Here is a 20,810-nt window from a genome sequence, read left to right as displayed (position 1 = left end):
CTTTGTATGGTAGAGGCATTTTCCATCTTTTAATTTTCAACCTTTCTGTGTCTACAGTTTATATGTGTCACTTCAACTAGTGTATGGCTTAAATTTCACTTTTTAAACCATTCTTATATCTTTATCTTTAGGTAATTACCAAAGAGGATATACTCTTTTGGAGTCAAAGATTTATGGGAGTATTGTCTATGAGACATCCTACCTTGGAATGGTCCTGTGCTTTGTATCCTGAGCTCCTCTGGGCCATAAAAACAGAAGTTCAAATTCAGCAGCTTCAGCAAATTCCCCCCAATGTGAAAGCTGGCCATCAAGCTCATGTTATCTTTTTCAATCTTTGCCTCCAGTTTTTTACCTGAATTTCTTACTTTCTTGCTAGCTCATGAATACCTTTAAGAAGATTAAAAAAAATATTTTATCTAGATCATTTAGTTGCTTTTGGCAGGAAGGTCAGTCCAGATATCTAGTTACCCTAACCAACCTGTTCATTCTCCACTGGCTTCACTTCCTCTTCCCATTCCCTAAATGAAGGCTTATCCTTCAGCCAACTAACTATTTATGGTGTTTGATAGCACCTCCTTTAGAGACCTCATCACTCCCAATACAGTCATCAGCATTTATTATATTCACAATTACAAGAAAAGCTCTCAACAAATATTTGAATGTATAAATCCCGACGGTGGTAGGAGGAAGGTGGGGAAAACCCCACAAATGATACATACCTACACAAGAATAACCCTGGGGCCTATGGCATCCCAGTTGAGACTCACTTCTCTAATAAGCCCAACTACTTCTGAGCATCTGATGAGGAACCTCTAAGGACTGACCTTTTCTCTGAGACTGAGACCTACCATTAACTGCTGGATGAACATATTCCTCTGGATGCCTACTACCAACACAAACTCAATATGCCCAAATCAAATATCATCTTCCCATAAACTTGCCCATCTATCAGTTTCTAAACCTCGATGAAAGATACTATGAGTCTTCGAGGACTCCAAACAAATCTTGGATTCATTTGTAAGATGTCCTTTTTCTTTTCCCGTATCATCACAAAGTCCTTCCAGCATTCATTCTTATTAGTCTATTTCACCCATTCCATTCCTTTTGTCACCCCCTTATTCTAAATCTTTGCCAGGCCTACTGCAATCTGGTTAAGTCTATGCAACAGATCTTGCTTCTAGTCTCCTTAACCCCAGTTCCTGCTATATACTACTGTGAAGTTAATTATCCTTAAAACATTCCTTTGCATATCACCCACATACTCAAAAATCTTTAATAGGCAGTTTGATAGTTTAGTAGTTTATCACTGCCTATACAGAAGACTTCAACTGGTCAATAGGGTATTTCAGTAGCTGGCCAGGGAGGTAAGGAAGGAAGAGAGGAAGGCTATCGGAGAAGCTACAGCCGCTGACCAAGCAAACAGCATGCCTCCTTCTTGGTTGATGATGACTTAAAATGCTGTGGCTTTTTTTTTTTTTTTATCAGCCTCTGTTCAAAAAGAACAGAGTAAGGAAAAGTAGAAGTCTTTTCCCCGACTTTACACTTTAATCCCTTACCTCTCCCTCCAAGTTCTACTAGTTAGTTGCATAAACCCTCTATTCCAATCTGACTAGTCTTTTTACTATTCCTGCAACAGGTCTTGCTATTCCTACAATCGTCAAGATTCTGTTCATGATCTACCTCAAATTGTCCTTGCCTATTCTAGTGGCCAAACTCTTTCATGAAGCCATCCTCAACTACCTCAATCATTAGTGACTGCTCCTTTCTCTAAATGCCATAGTTTTTGTCTACTCATTAGGCAATTAGAATATGCTACTATTATAATTTATATTATCATGGACAAGTCTTTTTACCCTACCACGGGCACTATGAGGACAGATGCAGAATCTAATACATCATGTAAATGATATTTACAATACTATGCATACATTCTCAATAAAGGCTTAAAGGTAACAATCCATTCATGTGTTATTTAATACCTGTGTTTGGCTTTCTATGTCTTCCATATGGGTGTTCCAGGAGCTCTTAGAAGCCACGGAAATAAACAACAAAATTCTCTGTTTTAATAGCCACATCTCTGCTTTTAAGACTTTTTTTTTTAAGATTTTATTTATTTATTTGACAGAGAGAGACACAGTGAGAGAAGGAACACAAGCAGGGGGAGTGGGAGAGGGAGAAGCAGGCTTCCCGCCAAGCAGGGAGCCCCATACGGGGCTGATCCCAGGACCCTGGGATGATGACCTGAGCCGAAGGCAGATGCTTAATGACTGAGCCACCCAGGTGCCCCTTAAAACTTTTGAAAATGGTATGACTCACCAATACTTTGGCCTCAGACTCAAACTGACTTGCATCGTGTAGGTGGCAGGAAAAGCTGCACTTCAGCTGACACATGGATATACTTAATTAACACACACACACACACACACACACAGCACTGGTCAGACTTCTTAGAGAGTTATAAATTGAGTGATATTATGATATAATCTAGACCCTGAATCAACTATTGTATAATCAAGTTCAGGGAACAAACTCACAACTGTTCAAATTGCTTTTCAGATACAAATAGTAAGCAGTAGTCACAAAACGGTGATTTTCACTGATTTAAGAGCTATGCATAGTACTGTAAAGCACTCACTTATGTACACCCTGGTCTGCCACACTAGCCGATAGCATTTTGAAAGAACAAGATTTATTTATCTTTTATCCTTGCCACCAAGAATTTGCTAGGAGCTCAGTAAATGTTTACTGAATGCATCACAGTCACAACACTCAGAAGGAATCTAAAAATCAATGAATATAAACATCTTGCCCTCAAACAGCAAGAAAAACTTGAAAGGCTCCTGTAAGGCTTTTACTTTTTTGGGCAAGAACAGAAACTAAAACAGATATGTCATCCTCATAAGAAAATGACCACAAGAGAAAGTTACTGAAAATAAACAAACAAACCTACTACTTATATTAAAAAATAGTAATATTTAGCAATTTCTTAATTAGAAATTAGTGAGTTTGCAAGTGTAAGACTGACAGCTGATCAGTATTATCCACATTTCAAATGTCTACAAAGCAAAATGCATACCATTACTCAAGATAAGTTGTTTTTGTTGTCTGTTGAAATCTTTTACCTAGATTCCTTCATTCATTAGCTGACAAAAATATTCTAATGAAGATGTTCACAACAAAATACTGGAATATCTTTATTTTTCACCCCTTTTATCCTGAGAAGTTATACAGTTAGAAAGGATTTGAAAAACGAATACTTTTTTAGGAATAATGAAATTAAATAGGACATTCAAACACATTTTCACAGGGGTCTTAGAGAACTTCTAATTAATTTATAATTCTATATCCTTAGTTTAATGGAAAAATACTAGCTAGCTACAAGAAAAAATGATTCTCAAACATTTCAGTCATACCTGTTTCTGAGCTTCTACTTTTTGCTTTCTGGTTGGATCAATTGCATCTACCATCCATTTGATTGTAAAGTATGTTACTGCACCAAATATCGTCAAACGGAAAATTAAACCAACAACTTCATTCCGACTCAAGGGACGAGAAAAAGCTTCAGCATGTACCATCTTGATTAACCTTAAAAGACAAACAGAAATGTCACTAAGTAATAACTAGATTCATTACAATTGGGAGACTGATAAGTAGCTTAAACTTAGCAAGAAAAACTAACTTCTAGTCAAATTCAACATTACCTGCCTTGAAGTGTTTTATTTTAAGGAAAAATGAACATACTAAAAACTGAGGTTTATTAGACTTTTTAAATGAATTTTCCTTAAAGCTCATATAATTTAAGCAGACGATAATTCTGCAATAATACGGTCAACATCTTACAGTATTTACTCTTTTAAACAGCTTTTAAATAACTATTTCAGAAAATCTAGAGATACAATGAAATACTTTACTAATGTGATGGTAAGAATTTCTTCTCAGTACAAGTACAACAGGCAATTTTTGAGTGAAACTGAAACTGAACAGACTCGCTTTTTCCTCAGGCTTACTTTTCAGGTTTTCAAGGCCTGCTTAAATTTAAACATGCCATTTTCTCTATTAATAAGTGACGTTAAATGTTTTGAGCCATCCTACTGTTTCCAACCACCCAGCTAAATATGAAGTACTAGAATCTTCACACATTTTTGAACCACAGTATAGTAGTCACCTGAGACGGAGAGGAAAAAAGGAGACAGCGTGCCTACTTTTACCTACATCTCTGAACAGCTACCTCAATCACATACAGGCTTGCAGAAGGCATGCACAGCCCTGTCAATAAGGCAATAACTACCCAGAACAATAAGGTTGTTAGGGACGATGGGACTGTCACATTTTGGAAGACAGGATCTCAGATTCTAATAATGCCATTTTCCTCTCATGGCATAGGACTATGCTGAATGCTATGCTATGTGAAAAAGAGAGAGATTATATTCTGCACTCATGTGAACAGGAATAAATCAGAATTTGCACAGATGGCTCAGCAACCGGTAAAAATTAGGAACTGCATAGATTCGTATCTATGGTCCTCCACTAAAATTAGTTTCCCTTGTCACTACTACTACTCAATTAAAGATCTTCTTCACTTCCCTCCCTCTGGAATAGCTCCAACGATTTTTAAATTCTTCTTAGATACCTCCCCCCTTCCATTCAAGAGTATATACTTCTCCCTGATAAAAAGACTTCAAAGCTTTCCTTTTACTTACAGAATTTCCAAGTGTTCAAGACCATCTTAACCTAGCCTTAAAGAGTAACATTTAAGCATTTTCTCACTACTTCTCAGTAAGAACTTTCAATAGCTGGAGTCACTGGTATCTGAAAATGCCCTGTGTATTTTCCCTCCACCATACTTGTCTGGTACCCTGGGACAGGTCATTTCTCTCCCTTCATCTAAGATTAGTCAATTTCTTTCCAAACTTCAAAAACCAACTTTACCTTCTTCATCTTTCTGTCACATACAAGAGACACTATTCAGTAATTATCTGTTCAACAGATAAACTGCAACTGCAGAAACACTTCCCACTCAATCATTCCAACAAAACTGCTGCCAGATTTTGAACGATTTCCCAAAAAAAGTCAAGGGTTCCACGTTTCTCTATTACGAGGAGCCATTTACTTCACAATAGTACGTTATTTAACTTAACAACAAAATAATTGAAAGCCTTCATTTCAGATGAAGAACCTTTGACCTAGGGACATTAAGTGATTTAATTCACACCATAAAGCACCTATTGAACATGTATATATAATGCCTACTATATACTGGGCATACAATAACGGCCAAGATACAATTACTGTCCTCAAGGAATACAGTTCAGTTATTAATTATATCTCTATAAATGGAGCTAAGGAGGAAAAGCCACCTAATTGAAATCTCTCCTCATGCAACAAATTCAAGTGTGCTTTTATCCATCCGCATGGATTCCTAAAGATGAGTTAACAATACTCCACTAAAAAATTGACTTCCCTAGCCTTCATTTTAACAGAGTAAATTTGAAAATTCAGCTGGAAGATGTGATATTATGACGCAGGGATATTATTCATTGATGTAAATAAACCAACAGGCAAAAATCAAGGTTTTATTAACTTAATCTGTGAGAACTAGTGATTTTCAAATAAAACATTTTATTTTCAAAGTTTGAGTTAGTAGCGAGAGAACCGCCACCTACTGGATGTTCCCGGAACTACATGAACAACTAGGGCAAGTTTCAGTACATCCCAGTCGCCGAGACAATGACAATTTTTAATCCTATAAAAAATTTCAAGACATAAAACCTGTTAACTATACGTTTTCCTATATTTAAATTAGTACCTGCAGTAGAGTACTCTAGACCTACGGCCATGTTTAAACCAGTAGTGCATCTTCCACAATGACTTTAAAATCCTGAAATGAAACCGAAACTCCTACTTGTAGTTTGTAACCGTATATACCTTATTGTCCACTCATCCATCGTTCATACGACACGGATCCACCTGCAATGTAAGGCCGTTACAGTAGCACTGCAGCAGAATACACAACAAAAGCTGCGTGTGCACACAACAGTACGGAATGTTTTTCAATCTTGTATAAATAAATATTAAAAATCAACAAAATACGCAAGTATACAGACGCTATCATGTACAACTAAGAAATATGGCAAAACCCTGCAATGCACAGTTACCTGTTAGGCAAACACGACACCAGTTTCATTTAAAGAGTTCTCGGTTTCAGGATAGAAAACTTTAGAAATCGTACCACCTCGACAGTGAGCAATCTACTGACAGGTTAGGGACCGAGAGTATGGTGTTTCTGTCCTAATTCACTGCAGGGTTGGAGAAAAGTTTTTCTCAACCCCGAAGTCCCAGTCTGGAGGGCAACAAGGCCCTAGGAACACAGCCTGTGACAATGACTGCCAACCCTCCCATAAAGGACAGGTTATTATTAACAGCACCATCCTCTGCGAGAGCGTGCCCGGGCCTGAAGACCACCCCCCCCGCCTTTGCACTCGGTAGTGGCAGTGCCCGTGCGACAGTCACACCCGGCTCCATCCGGCCGCCTCCGCCTAGGACCGCCGGTGCCGAGGTCGCCCGGGACGCCGCCAGGCCCCGCGGCGACCCGGCTGTCTACCGAGAGTCCCTCGCAAGTGGCATACATGGGGGGGGGGGGCAGCGCTAACGGAGACCCAAGGGCCTAGGCCGGGCCGGAAGCCAAGGCGAGGCCCGGGACGCCCTTGGAGGTTAATCCGCAGGATACCAAGGGCTGCGGAAAGCCGGGGGGCGGCACGGAGGAGGGGCGTGGGAGGAAGGCGCGGTGATCTTCCTCGCGCGGCCTCCCAGATCCCAGCCGGTCCCCAAGGGAGCTCAGCGGGATCCCGCGCTCGTCCCTCGAGGCCCCGGAAGACCCCGCTACTCACCCCGGGGTGGACACTGAGGCAGCAGGAGCCCTCAGCCAGCCTCACACGGGAAGGAAACGCCGCCTGGGAGAGAATGCTTCCGGCGGGGACGGCACCCCGCCCCCTCGCACGGAGCATGCGCCGCCCACGGCCGTCGGCGAGGAGAGGGCGCGCTTCCGGGTTTCAGACAAGGCGGGGGGGCGGGTGGCGCGGCGGGAGGGGCTGACGTTTTCCGTGCAGCAGGTGCGGCCGCTTGGAGCACTCACCGAGGTTCGGAGTTCAGCTACTGAGATGGGATAGGGGAAGGCGCTAATCACAGCAGGTCCCTGCCGAGCTCGCGGGCTCCGGGCGCGACCCTGACAAGTCGGGGAGCCTTTTCCAGAGTGCGAAGAAATGCTGTGCATCCCCGCAGAGTTCTCCCCGACTTCTCCTTCAGCCTTCCGCCCGCCGCTCGCCCCTCACCCCGCGTGCACACCCGCAGGCTCCTGTTCTGTCTGTTCTTTAGCCAAAGCGCTGACGCGCATGGCCACCCCCACCCCTCACCATCTGCCTTTCAGTTTCCACGGTGAGCTCACCCTCCTCCCGCGTCTCTGCGCTAACAAACACCTGGGGGTGGCGCCTGAAAGCCATGTGAAACGACTTTGCAGCCCACCCAAGCAGGACCGGCAGTCGGGACAGAATAGGTTATCTGGTTGCAGGATTTGCATTTCAGGTACTTCCCTTTTTCTTCTCCACCTTCCCCTTTCCAGAACGAGAGACGTGACACAAGAGGTCCCAAGGGAGCAAACCTGAAAGCCAGCGCCACCTGAACACACAGACTGCCAGGGGGCGAGATGATATTCGCCACTGTTTCCCGATAGAAGAAGCATCGCTTTCTTCAGGTAGAGGCAGCAAGACTACCCTCCTCCGGAGGGCAGTTTGTGCCTTTCTGCTTTAGACATCATCTTTGATGTCTAAAATCCTGCAGCCTGATTGTAGGAGTTAGTGTATGCTGTGAATGCCTACTAGGTGTCCCGTGATCTGCTACTATGTGCTTCACATCCATAATCCAAATTCCTCCAAAAAACCCATCCTCTTAATTTTCTGTTTTTATTGACGAGCAAATTGTGAGGCCTAGGGAGAAAAACTTTCCTAAGTTCATGTACCTAATAGGCAAATTTCACTGGAACCAAATTTAATTCAGACCCTACCCTTTACACTTTCTTTTTGAGATAGTAAATTAATACCAGTTCTATTTAAGTCTAGTTGAAAGAAGACCATGAAATGACGAAGTTGTAAGTCTTTAAAAGGTGAGGATGGGATGGCAGGGATGTGTAATATTTTAAAAACTGTGATTGGGTTCATTAACAAGAATCAGAATGGAATTTAATACTGAATGATATGAAGCTAGGTTTAAGAGAACTAGACTCGTTATTTAGAGAGGATATAGAACTTTGGGAAGAACAGGATGATTATAAGACCAGGACAGTGTTTACCAAACCAAAGCAAACCAAAAAAGTAGTCTTGGAAGAGACTCTCCTTTGGTTCCCTGGGATTATCCTCAGTCTGAGTCATTGCTTGGGATGCTCCTGGGAGCATACATTGACAGAGCTAAAAGATAGAGATTGCTGAAGGAAAGAACTTAAGGTGGCCCACTAAGATCGGCTCACCAGTAAGGAAAATGAGCTGAGAAATTCAAGATCGTAATGGACTTCCATCATTCACTGAGTGAAAATGTACCAAAGGTACATTTCCGCTGCTATGCTGAGGACCAGGGTGGCCAGTCTACCCAGTTTGTCTGACACTAAGTGGGTTTTGGAACATAGGACTTTGGATGCTAAATCAGGGAAAGTCTTAGGCAAACCATGAGGAGTTGATCCTCTATTCGGGACATCTTATCCATATAAGATATCGGAACTCCTGATATGATTGCATCTAGTCTCAATTCACCTGGACTATGATCGTACAGGAAGTTGTTGGTAAAGTAGTCAAGACTGGCCATAAAGAGTCTGTGTGCCCCCAAATAAATTCTCTACTCATTTCTTTTTCAGTGGTTTGGCTATAAACCAAGTACCTGCTATCTGCACCTATACCTTTTGGACCTAATTTTCATTTAGCAAATTTTCAAGAAGCTTCTTATGTCTGGGTCCTAAGACATCAAATTACTGTCTTCTCACATATCATGCATGTTCATTTCCAGCTATCACTAAATTAGCTAAGTTCTTCCAGAATAGAGCTGAGTGAACATATGCTTTTCATCCTAGGATAGCTTTATATAATTCCTGGCAGCACAAAACACCATATTTGGCCCACAGTAGGGGCTCAATAAATAATTCATTATGTATAACATTAATCAGGAAATTATGACAACAGATTTTTTTGTAGACTTTCTGGGCCTTCCCCTTGTGATTGTTAGAATCAAGATATTAAAAATAATTATGACGTTTATTATAGAAAGTTGGGTTTTGGGTTTTTTGTTTTTGTTTTTGTTTTGTTTTGTTTTGTTTTTTACCAATGCCTCCCAGAACAGTTTATGGCAGTTCTTCCCACTTGGAACTGAATTATCCTTTACGTTTGTTAGTTGGATGGGAGTGTGATTAATTTGCTCCACAGCCAAGGTGAATCTTTGCACTAGACCCTGAAGGGGAAGGGATTCCTTAGATTAGGGGTTCTCAGATTTCATTGTGGGTCTGTTCACTTGGACAACTTGGCAAAATGCAGATTCCTGCGTTATAGACTTAGAAGCTCCCACTTAACTGCTCTAGGTTTTGGGGATTTGAATTTTGAATAAGCATCTGAGATAGTTTTGGATACTTGAAAAAACTGCTCTAGTCAGTGATGATTTTAGATGTATTTTTACAAAAACCTCTATGTTCCAGCTCCAAAAGCCTGTCTGGTCAGCTGAACCATTAAGTCAGATGGTGTATAGCAAAAAATCAAGGCAAGGAGGTCTCACGTTGAGATTCAGAATAAAATCTCTTTGAAAGGAAAAACAGACCTGAAATTTTTGGATAAGCAGACACACTACACCTGACCCTATTTGTTGCTCATTAGAAATGATTCTCTTGACAGTGATTTAGAAAGAGCAGAACTTCAACAAATATATAGAATTACATAGCGGTAATTATGCCAGTATAATAGTCACTTGGTAGCCTTGGTTCTTTTAAAAGTTTCTTTTGACAAGTTAAATAGGATGGTTGGAGAAAGAACAGTAAAGCAAGAATATGAAGCTGTACCTGAAACCAGAAAAGCACCGAGAAAGACCGAGATTAAATTGCTTGAAGCTCCAATAGAAAGAATAAGATGGCAACAAGGCAAAAGTAATGGAAAATTAGAATTTCAACAGAATCGAAGGAGTGGAAAGATGAATTGATAGCTCCATTCTATAAAAAGCACAGAGAGCTAACAGATACAATAGCAAAGTTGTTCAGCTCTTTCAAAGTTGAAAGAATATGTTGTAAATTTACTTTTCATGCTTTTTACATTTTAAAATTTTACACATAATTTAAAACGTGTGTATATGTACTTCTCTAATGTTATCAGGGTTGCACTAAACCACAATATTCCATCGCTACATAATCCTTTTTCTTAAGCACTACTGCCAGTTGAACTTTTTTACAGTTTATGCTAGCAATAAACATCATCTAGAACTTGGATATTTATTTTAAACCCGCCGTGTTTTATTGTTTCGCTTTTATATGGTACTGAAAATGTACTGCTCAAATGATACTGTCTGTGGAAAGTCAGGATGGATCAAAACGGCATTGCTTGGGAAGAAGGCTAAGCCCACTATAGACTCATTAGCAAAAGTTTTAAAGCATAGATGAAAGAGCAATCTCCCTAGGATTCATTTAGGACCTTCATAAATACCCTTCCATATCCTTTTCTTCAGTGGGAGAGGGGATGCGAGGGATCGGGTGAGAATGACAAAGATGTGAATTCATCAGCGAACGTGGAAGAAACAGTTGAAACATTAATTCTCAATTTCTGTAACAGCAGATTGATAGATGAAGCATAAAACAAGACCAGATGCTGTGGTTTCCAGGATGCACTTGGCTTCCCATGCTTTATAACCTGGAGCATTTATTGCTGTAAGTAGGTCACTTGCTTGCTCTCATTTACCTGATTCGAGGAAAATGCCCTTGAAAGTATTTGGAAAAGAATGTGTGCTGGTATTTAACATTCTAAAAATTAAGATTGCATAAAACTCCCCTTTCCCCACATTTCTCTATTAGTTTGAATAAGTTGTAACCCTGAAACATAAGTGAAACTAAAATGGATGAGAAGAATTTGAGATCTTTTCTAAGCACAAAAACACTAAAATCCTGTGTCCATTCTGTTTGCGCCCAAATTTACTCTACTGAGCACCGACACAATATCCATCTCTCAGAATTCTAATTGGGGTTTAAGTTTTTGTATTCTCTTATCAGATGTGAACTTCTTTTTTTTTTTTTTTAAAGATTTTATTTTATTTATTTGACAGAGAGAGACACAGTGAGAGAGGGAACACAAGCAGTGGGAGTGAGAGAGGGAGAAGCAGGCTTCCTGCAGAGCACGGAGCCCGATGTGGGGCTTGATCCCAGGACCCTGGGATCATGACCTGAGCCGAAGGCAGATGCTTAACGACTGAGCCACCCAGGCACCCCAGATGTGAACTTCTTGAGAAAAGAGGATGCCTAGGACATAGGAGGGGCTTAACAAATGCTTCTTTAAAGTTTATTTATTGAAGTGTAGTCGACACACAAAGGTTATATTAGGTTCAGGTGTACAACATAATGATTCCACAACTCTATACATTCCGCCGTGCTCACCACAGTAAGCACAGTCACCATCTGTCACCATACAAGGTTATTACAGTATTGTTGACTATATTCCCGATGCCGTACTTTTCATCCCCATGTCTTATTTATTTTATAAACAGAAGTTTAATCCCCTTCCCCTATTTCATCCATTCCTCCACTCTCAACTAGTGTTTTAATTAATTGATTTTCCCCCCAAATCTGACCTATCTAATGGGGCTTTTTAGGCTCCATTCCTACAGATTTCACCTGACTAAGGGAGAAAAAGGAAGGAAAGACATGGTTCAAAGATAGGAGATGTAGCATCAAGCCATTTTACTGACCGTACGTTTATTATTGCCCTGTTGAGATGGTCCATTCCTGATGTGTCCACCAGAGACCAGTCTCATCAGGGTGAATCTTGGTACCCATAGGATTTAAGAACATGGACACTGCAGTCCAACAGACCTGGGTTTGAGTGCATGATCTGTTTTTTTTTTTACTAGCTCTTTGACTTTGGGCCATATATTAAGCTCACTAAGCCTCAACTTCCCCATTTTTAATATGGGGACAAACAGTATGCATGCCATAGAGTTGCATTGAAAATTAAATGAGACAGTATCAGGAAAGTGCTGAGCTCTATGCCTGGCACTTAGCAAGGACTCAATAAACATGCCATTGTAATACTCATATTTTTATTATACTATGAAAAGATGTTCTCTCATTTCCAGAAGTCTGTAAGGACAAAGATTCCTTCATATCTCCATAGTATTTGCATGAAGACTTCACCTCTCAAAGTTTTAACCAAAGCACCTTGTCTGGGAATGTGTTCTCTGACTGGTGAAGGGCCATGCCTTTCTCTTTGACCTCTTGATTCTCTCATTCTCACTCTTAATACACCTCTCTGGCTGACTCTTACTGATTAGTAGTCAATAAACCATTTTTGATAGTTATATAAGACCTATAAGATTCCATCCTTATGGCCACCAACAATAACATTTAAAATATTGATCAATCCATGAAAATAGCTATGTGGATATTTCTCAGTTCATTGAAGACCATTATTGATATTGGCTGTTGTTCCCATCTGTCTAATAACAGCCATTTATTGAGCTTACAGTTCTTGCTCTCATGGAGTTCCAAAGACTAAAACATCTTATAAAAATGCAAGTCCTCACAGGACTATTGATTTTTTTTTAAAGCTAAAGGTGTATCCTATATTTCATCCCCATTTATCATTTGTTTAGGGAAAACTTCCTCCCTTAGATTGTTGAGTGGGTTTTGCACAAGAAAAATAAATTAGTTCATTGGGTAAAGGTGAGATGCTGAGCCAGACTGGAGATTTTAGAGGTCGATACTTTGCCTGTCTTATCTTTTCTTTGCAAACTACAACTTTCTTATCACACTTGGGGACTATCATTAACATCAGAGCTGCTATTCTTCATATAAAATTTAATTCATTTGAGCACAACACATTTAAAAAAAAAAAAAAACATTTACTATGTGCAACTCATGGAAATGCTCCTGAAATTGAGGGAGTTTTCCTCAGCAAAAGAAGCTGGTTAGAGACTGAGTACGTGGCTTTCAAAGCAAAGACAAGGTCAAACCTTGCTGATTTTAGATGTTAAGAAGGAGATTATACTATACCTTCTTTCACCCTAGAGAAGCCCCACAATAGTGTACTGGCAAGGTAACATTAAAATCACCCTTCTCATCTTTTTATTGTCAGTGTTTCTAGAACCAGAAAAACAAAACAAAGGTGTAAGTAAGAAAAGAAAGAAAGAAAAGCCTGTAACTTGAGTCACAGAAGTACAGGAAACAAATCAAGTATACTAATTTGGCTGTGCTCAAAGTCGCATTCAACTTCAAAACACTGTACCTGATAGAGTTTCATGCACCTTTCTCCTTTCCAGTCCGCTGCTAATGATTAAGCTTAAACTCCAGAACTATTCTGAGAGCAGTCAATGCTGAATGAGTCCAGTGCCAGAGGCATGGCCCATACCTGTTTCTTTATGTCTTCTGTGTTCTCAGGTAAATGGGGAGGGGGGCCACAAAGGGGACAGTTAAGGAAAGGAGACAAAGAGGTTGACCCCCCAACAGTGTTTTTTCCCCCTGTGGTGGTGTGCAAAAAGCAGAAGAGATGCTAGTGATTCTTAACCGGCTGAAAGCAACATGAGAATTTTGTCTAGATGATCTTGAATCTCAGGCTGGACAGTGTTCTACCTTCCACATTCCAATGCATCCCTCATTCAGTCCTACTTGGGCTAGATAGACTGGCTTTCCATAGTCTGTTATCATGCTGTCCTCATGGGCTAGGGTCGAAGGAGCCTTCCCCGACTCCTTTCCTAGAACTCTTGGAGGTAGATGGGGAAACAGTTTGAGTGGTGTCTAAAGTCATGAAATACAGTGATTGTTCATTTTTTTTTGGAGGGGGGAGGGGTAAAGAGTAAATAATCCTATTTCTTCAGTTGAGTGAATCATAAGCGTTGCCAGCATGTGAACTCACACATGTAGACAAAAACAGGAGACAACTAAAAACCTCTCCGGAGACATTCTTCCTCATTCGATAGGAGGGTGGGGGTCTATGATACTCCATTTTAGTGACCGTCTCCAAATTCTGTCTCTGTATCTGATACAGGAAAGTATTGCCAAGTCCAGAGTGTCAGGTACAAATACAGCCTCTCTCAAAATAGTTTCAAGCATGCAAGATGCAGATGATTGAGTACAGTATTTGAGAAATTCTGACAATACTGAATGAAAGGGTCAGCTCTGTGGCCCTGTCACATGTCGGATAGCCTTTCTGGGTCACTTCCTCTGGAACTGAGCTAGTTCTACCAGCTTCGTCATTCCACGGTTCTGTGATTCTCTCTGGCCTGAGTGTGAAGCAACTTTGGTTTGAATTTCTTCCCCCCGGGACCCAACAAATGAATGCTAAATTTGAATTCTACGTTTGGGAGTAGAGTTGGAAACACTAAGTGAGGAAGGTTTCTGAGATTTGTGTAGTAACCCCTTGTTGGCCACCATTCTGCCCGTCCTAGTTTAGTCACAATGTGGTTTCACATTTGTATGCTTGAATTGTAAAATAATTGATCTGTGTATGTCTGAAAGAGTTCAGTTCCTTTAAATTAAAGGACTTAGCTCCAGTTATCCCTACCTTCATCTGCACCCCTATCCCAATCTTAAGGTCAGATGGTAAAGATGGAGGAGGTCTGCTCTTCTCCACCCTGTCCATATATGACAAGTAGAGAATAACAGTAGGAGGCCGGGCCTAGAGAAACCATGCCCTTCTTTTGTGGAGAGACCAGCTGGCTACTAAGAATGTTGCCAAGGCTTGCAAAAATGCTACTAGAGAGAAAGTAAATGCAAGAAAGCATTTAATATCAATATACTAAGGGCTACATCAAGAACTTTTTCAAAAAGAAGTGTGGTTAATATAAAATAAACCCCATCTTCCATAGCAGATCATGGCTTTCAGGATATGAGCTCATGAGCAACTGAAGGAAAATAGTCTTTTCTGCTTTATTATCAATATTATTGTTTTATTCTCTTGTAAATTCCCTACTTTCTGTGAAACCTTGAACTTGCCAGGTTTTAGCTAACAAGGCACTTTTCAGGAATGTACCTATCACCACCCCCAGTTAGTGAGAGATCACTGACAAATTTTGAAAACACTCACATAGATTCTCATGAATCATGTTTTAATTGAGAGCTGAAGAGGAAGAGTGCAGAAGTAAGGACATAGATTTAGCTATACCTACGTGTTCATTTGGTACTTTTATTAACAGAAAAAAATTTATGTCTTTTTTTTAAAGAAGATTTTAAAATCTCATTCTCTAGGAAGTAAATTCAAGAGTAGGAAATTCCATACCTCTTCTACATGGTACAGTTTACTGTTAATTTCATTGACTGTTGACATACTGAGTGGTGTGTTAAGCTTGGAACACATCTCTCTCACTGAAGTAACAAACCAATATTAAGAAAGATAAGACACATGCATTTTTCCCTTGATAAAGACACCTCCTCCAGTGTTATAGAGATGATTAGGGAAGATCTAGATATATTTTTAGGAGGATATAATTTCAAGGAATCACATTCTCTCAGGATAGAAAGGAATATTACATGCCATTGAATCTTAGTGGATGCCTCTGAATCTTGAACTTATCCTGATACAAATTGTTTTCAAATATTATAACAACAGTATATCCTATTTGAGTTTTATTTTAAATTAACATATGGTAAAATTGACAGGGTGTGTATGTGTGTGTTTACAGTTCTCTGAATTCTGATACAATGGATTCATATAACCACCACCACAATCAAGATACATTAACAGTTTCATTCTCCTTAAAAACTACCTTGTGCGACTCCTTTGTAATTACCTCCTCAACCCCTGGCAGCCACGGATCTGTTCTCCATCACTGTAGGTTTGTCTTTATGGGAATGACGTAGCAATTAAATCATGCAGCATGTAACCTTTTGAGACTGGCTTCTTCTATTCGGCATGCCTTTGAGACTCATCCAAGATGTGCATATGTCAGTAATTCACTCGTTTTAATTGCTGAGTAGTATTCCATCCTACTACACTTTGTTCATTCAGTCACTGAAGGACATTTAGGTTGCTGCCAGTTTTGGGTAATTATGACGAGAGCTGCTATAAACATCTATGTGAACAGAAGTTTTTATTTCCTTAGAATAAATACTGAGGAGTGGCATTGCTAGGTCATATGATAAACATATTTTTAACTTTATGAGTAACTGCCCAACTGTTTTCCACAATGGCTGGACCATTTTGCATTTCCACGAGAATGTATGAGCATTCCATTTGTTCTGCATTCTCACCAGAACTTGGTATCATCAGTATTTTTTAAGTATTCTAATAGGTATCTAATTGTGGTTTTAAATGGCATTTCCCCTAATGACTAATGATATTAACATTTTTTTCATGAGCTTATTTGCCATGCATTTATCTACTTTGGTGAAACACCTGTACAAGCCTTCGGTTCATTTTACAATTAGGTTGTTTTCTTACTATTGGGCTTTGAGGGTTCTTTATGTATTCTAGATACAAGGCCTTTGTCGGTCTGTGATTTGCAAATGTTTTCTTCTAGTCTGTAACTTATCTTTTTATGCTCTTACTAGTATCTTTTGTAAAATTTTAAATTTTGATCAAGTCGAGTTTATCACTTTTTTTCATTTATGAATCATGTTTTTGGTGTCATGTGTGAGAACTCTGCCATACCCCAGGTCATGATGACTCTCTCTAAAGGTTTCTTCTGCAAGTTTTATGTTTTACATTTAGATCTATGATACATTTTGAGTTCATTTTTGTATAAAGTGTGAGGTTTAGGTTGAGGTTCATTTTTTTTTTTTAATTTTATGTATTTATTTGACAGAGAGGGAACATATGCAGGGGAAGTGGGAGAGGGAGAAGCAGGCTTCCTGCTGAGCAGGGAGCCCGGTGCGGGGCTCAATCCCAGGACCCTGGGATCATGACCTGAGCTGAAGGCAGATGCTTAATGACTGAGCCACCCAGGCGCCCCCTTGGTTAAGGTTCATTTTTAAGTATACGAACATCTAACACTTTTTGTGGAAAAGATGATCATTTGGACCTTTGTCAAAAATCAATTGGCCATATTTGTGAGGATGTCTTTTTAGGTTCTCTATTCTGTTCCATTGAGTTGTTGTCTGATCTATGTGACTACCCCTTCACCATGACCACACTGTCCTGTTAATCTAGCTTTAGAGCATAACTTAAAAATCAGGTAGTGGGATTCCTCCAATTTTTTTCTTCTTTTTCAAACTTATTTTGTCTTTTCTAGTTCCTTTGAATTTCTATGTTAATTTTAGGATCAGCTTGCCTGTATCCACAAAAATTCTGATGGGATATTTAATAGAATTGAGTTAAATCTGTGCATCAGCTTGGAGAGTTAAGTTTCTTGTCCCCCAATAGGTCTTCCCATTTGTTTAGGGCTTTTTAAAAATGTCTTTTATTAGTGTTTTGTAGTTTTTAGTGTGGAGATCCTGCTTATGTTTTGTTAAATCTATTCTTAAGTATTTAAATAATTTTGGAGTATTCTAATGATTTAAAAAAATCAATTTCAGTTGTTCATTGCTGGTATACAGATAAGACTGTTTTTGTGTTTTTACCTTATGTCCTGTGACCTTCCTTAACTCAGTTCTAGGGGAGTTTTTTGGGTCACTTTTGGTTTCAATCATGTCATCTGCAAGTAGGGACATTTTCATTTCTCCCTTTTCAATGTGCATGCCCTTTATCTCTTATTCTTGCCTTATCATACCGGCTAGGAGTTTTATTTATTTATTTATTAAAAGATTTTATTTATTTATTTGACAGAGAGAGACACAGTGAGAGAGGGAACACAAGCAGGGGGAGTGGGAGAGGCAGAAGCAGGCTTCCTGCTGAGCAGGGAGCCCGATGCGGGGCTTGATCCTAGGACCCTGGGATCATGACCTGAGCCGAAGGCAGACGCTTAATGACTGAGCCACCCAGGCGCCCCTGGCTAGGAGTTTTAGTATGATGTTAAACAGCAATGGTGGGAAGGAACATCTTTGCCTTGTTCCTGATCTGAAGGGGAAAGTAGTCAGTCTTACATCACTAAGTATGATATCAGATGTTAGCCTTTTGTACTTGAGGTTGAGGAAGTTCTCTTCTTTCTTAGTTAGCTTTTTTTTTAATCTTGAATGGATGTTGAATTTTTTCAAGTGCTATTTCTGCATCAATCGATATGGTTATGTAGCTTTTCTTCTTTAGTCTATTAATATAATAGATTACATTGGTTGGTGTTTTAAAATACTGAAGCAGCTTTGCCTTTTCAGGATAAGCCCTGCTTGGTTGTAGCATATAATTAAAAAAAATGCTTCAGTGTTCAATTTGCTAAGATTTTGTTTGATTTTTATGTCAATGTTTATGAGAAATATTAACCTAGAGTTTTTGTTGGTTTTTTGTTTTGTTCGTTTTTGCTTTTTTTTTGTATTGCCTTTGTCTGGTTTTGGTATCAGGGTAATGCTGGTTTTATAAAAATGAGTTGGGAAGTGTTCTGTCCTCTTCTATTTTTTGAAATAGTTTGTATAGAATTGGTATTCTTTCATCTTTATATGTCTAGTAGAATTCTACAGTGTAATCATCTAGGCCTGGAAAATTATTTTGAAAGGTTTTTAAAAAATGTCCTTATAGTTATAGGATTCTTTAAGTTGTCTGTTTTCTTTTTGATGAGTTTTGGTAGTTTGCTCTCAACAATTATTAATTCTACCTAAGTTGTCATATTTATGTGTTTAGAGATGCTTATTGAATTCCCTTAATACCCTTGTAATATCTATAGAGTCTATAGTGATACCCTCTTTTTGATTCCTGATAATGATTTATTTTTTTTTGGTTAAGATTTATGAATTTCATTTCTCTCAAAGGACCAGTTTTTTTTTTTTTTTTAAGATTTTATTCATTTATTTGAGAGAGAATGAGAGAAAGAGCATGAGGAGCAGGGGGAGTGGCAGAGGGAGAAGCAGGCTTCCCGCAGAGCAGGGAGCCCGATGTGGGGCTCAATCCCAGGACCCCGGGATCATGACCTGAGCTGAAGGCAGACGCTCAAGGACTGAACCACCCAGGGACTCCTACCCTCCATAGTTTCTGATGAGAAACCTGTAGTCACTGAATTGTTGTTGCCTTGTAAATAATGTGTCATTTTTTTTTTCTTGCCTGCTTCCATGATATATATATTTTTTTGTCTTCAATCATTAGCAGTTTGATTATGCTATATATGGGCATGGATTTCTTTGGATTTCTCATGTTTAGGGTTTACTCAGCTTCTTCAATCTGTAAGTTTATATTTTTTACCAAATTTGGGAAATTTTTAATCTACTCGAATATGTTTTACTGCATTTTATTCTTTCTGTTCCTCTTCTAGATCTCCAGATCTTTTGGTTTTGTCCCATTGGTCTCTGAGGCACTGTGCATTTTCTTCCCATTATTTTTTCTCTTCATTGTTCAGATTGAATAATTTCTGTTGAGTTATCTTCAAATTCACTGACTCTTTCCTGTGTCATCCCTGTTCTGGGATTGAGTCCATCCAATGAGTTCTTTATTTTGGTTATTTTACTTTTTAGTTATAAAATTTCAATTTTGTTGTCTTTAGCTTCTGTTTCTTTGTATTTAAGAATATTTCCCCTTACTTCTTGGTACACTTTTATATAAATGCTTTACAGCCTTGGTTAGTTAATTCCAGCATCTGTATCATATGTGCATTGACCTCTGTTATTGTCTTTCACATGTGAGTTGAGATTTTCCTGGTTCTGTGTATGCTGAATAATTTTGAATTGTATCCCCACATTTAGAATATTATAAGACTCTGGGTTTTGTTGAAATCCTATGCAGGATATTGATATTTTTGTTCTAGCAGGCAATAGAGGTAGTTGCGTTCAAGCTACAAATTCTAACCAGTATTCTGTGGGTTGTGGTTTCAATGTCTATTCTGTTTTCAAAACATTTGTAGTACTATTTGGATCTATCTTCTATGTGTGCCACTACTCAGTGATTAGTCTGGGACATGTGTGGTGGCCCATCCTTTAGTTCGGTCTCAGAGTCTGTTTTTATTTTTTAAAGATTTTATTTATTTATCTGACAGAGAGAGACACAGCGAGAGAGGGAACACAAGCAGGGGGAGTGGGAGAGGGAGAAGCAGGCTTCCCGCTGAGCAGGGAGCCCGATGCGGGGCTCGATCCCAGGACCCTGGGATCACGACCTGAGCTGAAGGTAGCCGCTTAGCGACTGAGCCACCCTGGCCCCCCCCCGGGGCCCAGAGTCTTTGGTACAGTTTAGGCTCAGCTCTGGCTTGAGGGGGAGCTTAGGAGTTTATAATCAACTTTATCTCTTACTTTCCTGAGTTTCTCTTTCTCCATGATCTCTGATCCTTCCTGGCTCCCTGGACTTCCTCTTTTACTGCCATCACCAGAAAGCTAGTGCTTTAGTTATCCTGTTCCGCTGCCTACTTCCTGAGACTGTGCCATGCCTGGGACCAAGCAATAGAAGGACAGAGAGAAAACAACTGTGATTTTGCCCACACTTCTGGGACCACAGCTTCTCCATAGAGGAAGGTTTCCCTCCCTCAGAGATTTTGGTGCCTGTGGGCCCCCACTGCCATGGTAGTCATTACTACTGCTGGGGCAGCAGGATTTC

General features: G+C 39.7%; 1 protein-coding gene and 1 long non-coding RNA gene across 11 annotated transcripts in view; one reads left to right on the top strand and one right to left on the bottom strand.

Annotated features, from left to right (window-relative positions):
• Positions 1–6,971, bottom strand: part of ATAD1 (ATPase family AAA domain containing 1) — a 54,920-nt gene extending 47,949 nt beyond the window's left edge. Inside the window, exons 1-3 of one of the 5 annotated variants that reach the window (XM_035008579.1) lie at positions 6,888–6,971; positions 3,414–3,585; positions 2,317–2,382 (exon numbers count right to left, since the gene is read on the bottom strand). In XM_035008579.1, the coding sequence (XP_034864470.1) occupies positions 2,317–2,382; positions 3,414–3,575 (228 nt within the window). In that variant the 5' untranslated portion in view covers positions 3,576–3,585; positions 6,888–6,971. Of the gene's footprint in view, positions 1–202; positions 2,090–2,316; positions 2,399–3,413; positions 3,586–6,887 lie in introns of those variants that run through there. The other 4 variants (XM_035008574.1, XM_035008577.1, XM_035008578.1 and 1 more) reach the window with 4 other exon arrangements.
• A 48-nt stretch (positions 6,972–7,019) lies between these two features.
• LOC118012971 overlaps positions 7,020–20,810 on the top strand; it is a 30,164-nt gene continuing 16,373 nt past the window's right edge. Inside the window, exons 1-3 of one of the 6 annotated variants that reach the window (XR_004679884.1) lie at positions 7,062–7,136; positions 7,616–7,747; positions 10,842–10,936. This is a non-coding gene — a long non-coding RNA (uncharacterized LOC118012971). Of the gene's footprint in view, positions 7,579–7,615; positions 10,937–12,004; positions 12,038–20,810 lie in introns of those variants that run through there. The other 5 variants (XR_004679883.1, XR_004679879.1, XR_004679880.1 and 2 more) reach the window with 5 other exon arrangements.

Source organism: Mirounga leonina, unplaced genomic scaffold (genome assembly GCF_011800145.1).
Source record: "Mirounga leonina isolate KUSES-001 unplaced genomic scaffold, KU_Mleo_1.0 Mir_152, whole genome shotgun sequence".
Classification (NCBI taxonomy): domain Eukaryota; kingdom Metazoa; phylum Chordata; class Mammalia; order Carnivora; family Phocidae; genus Mirounga; species Mirounga leonina.
This window is presented reverse-complemented; position numbering and strand designations above follow the sequence as displayed.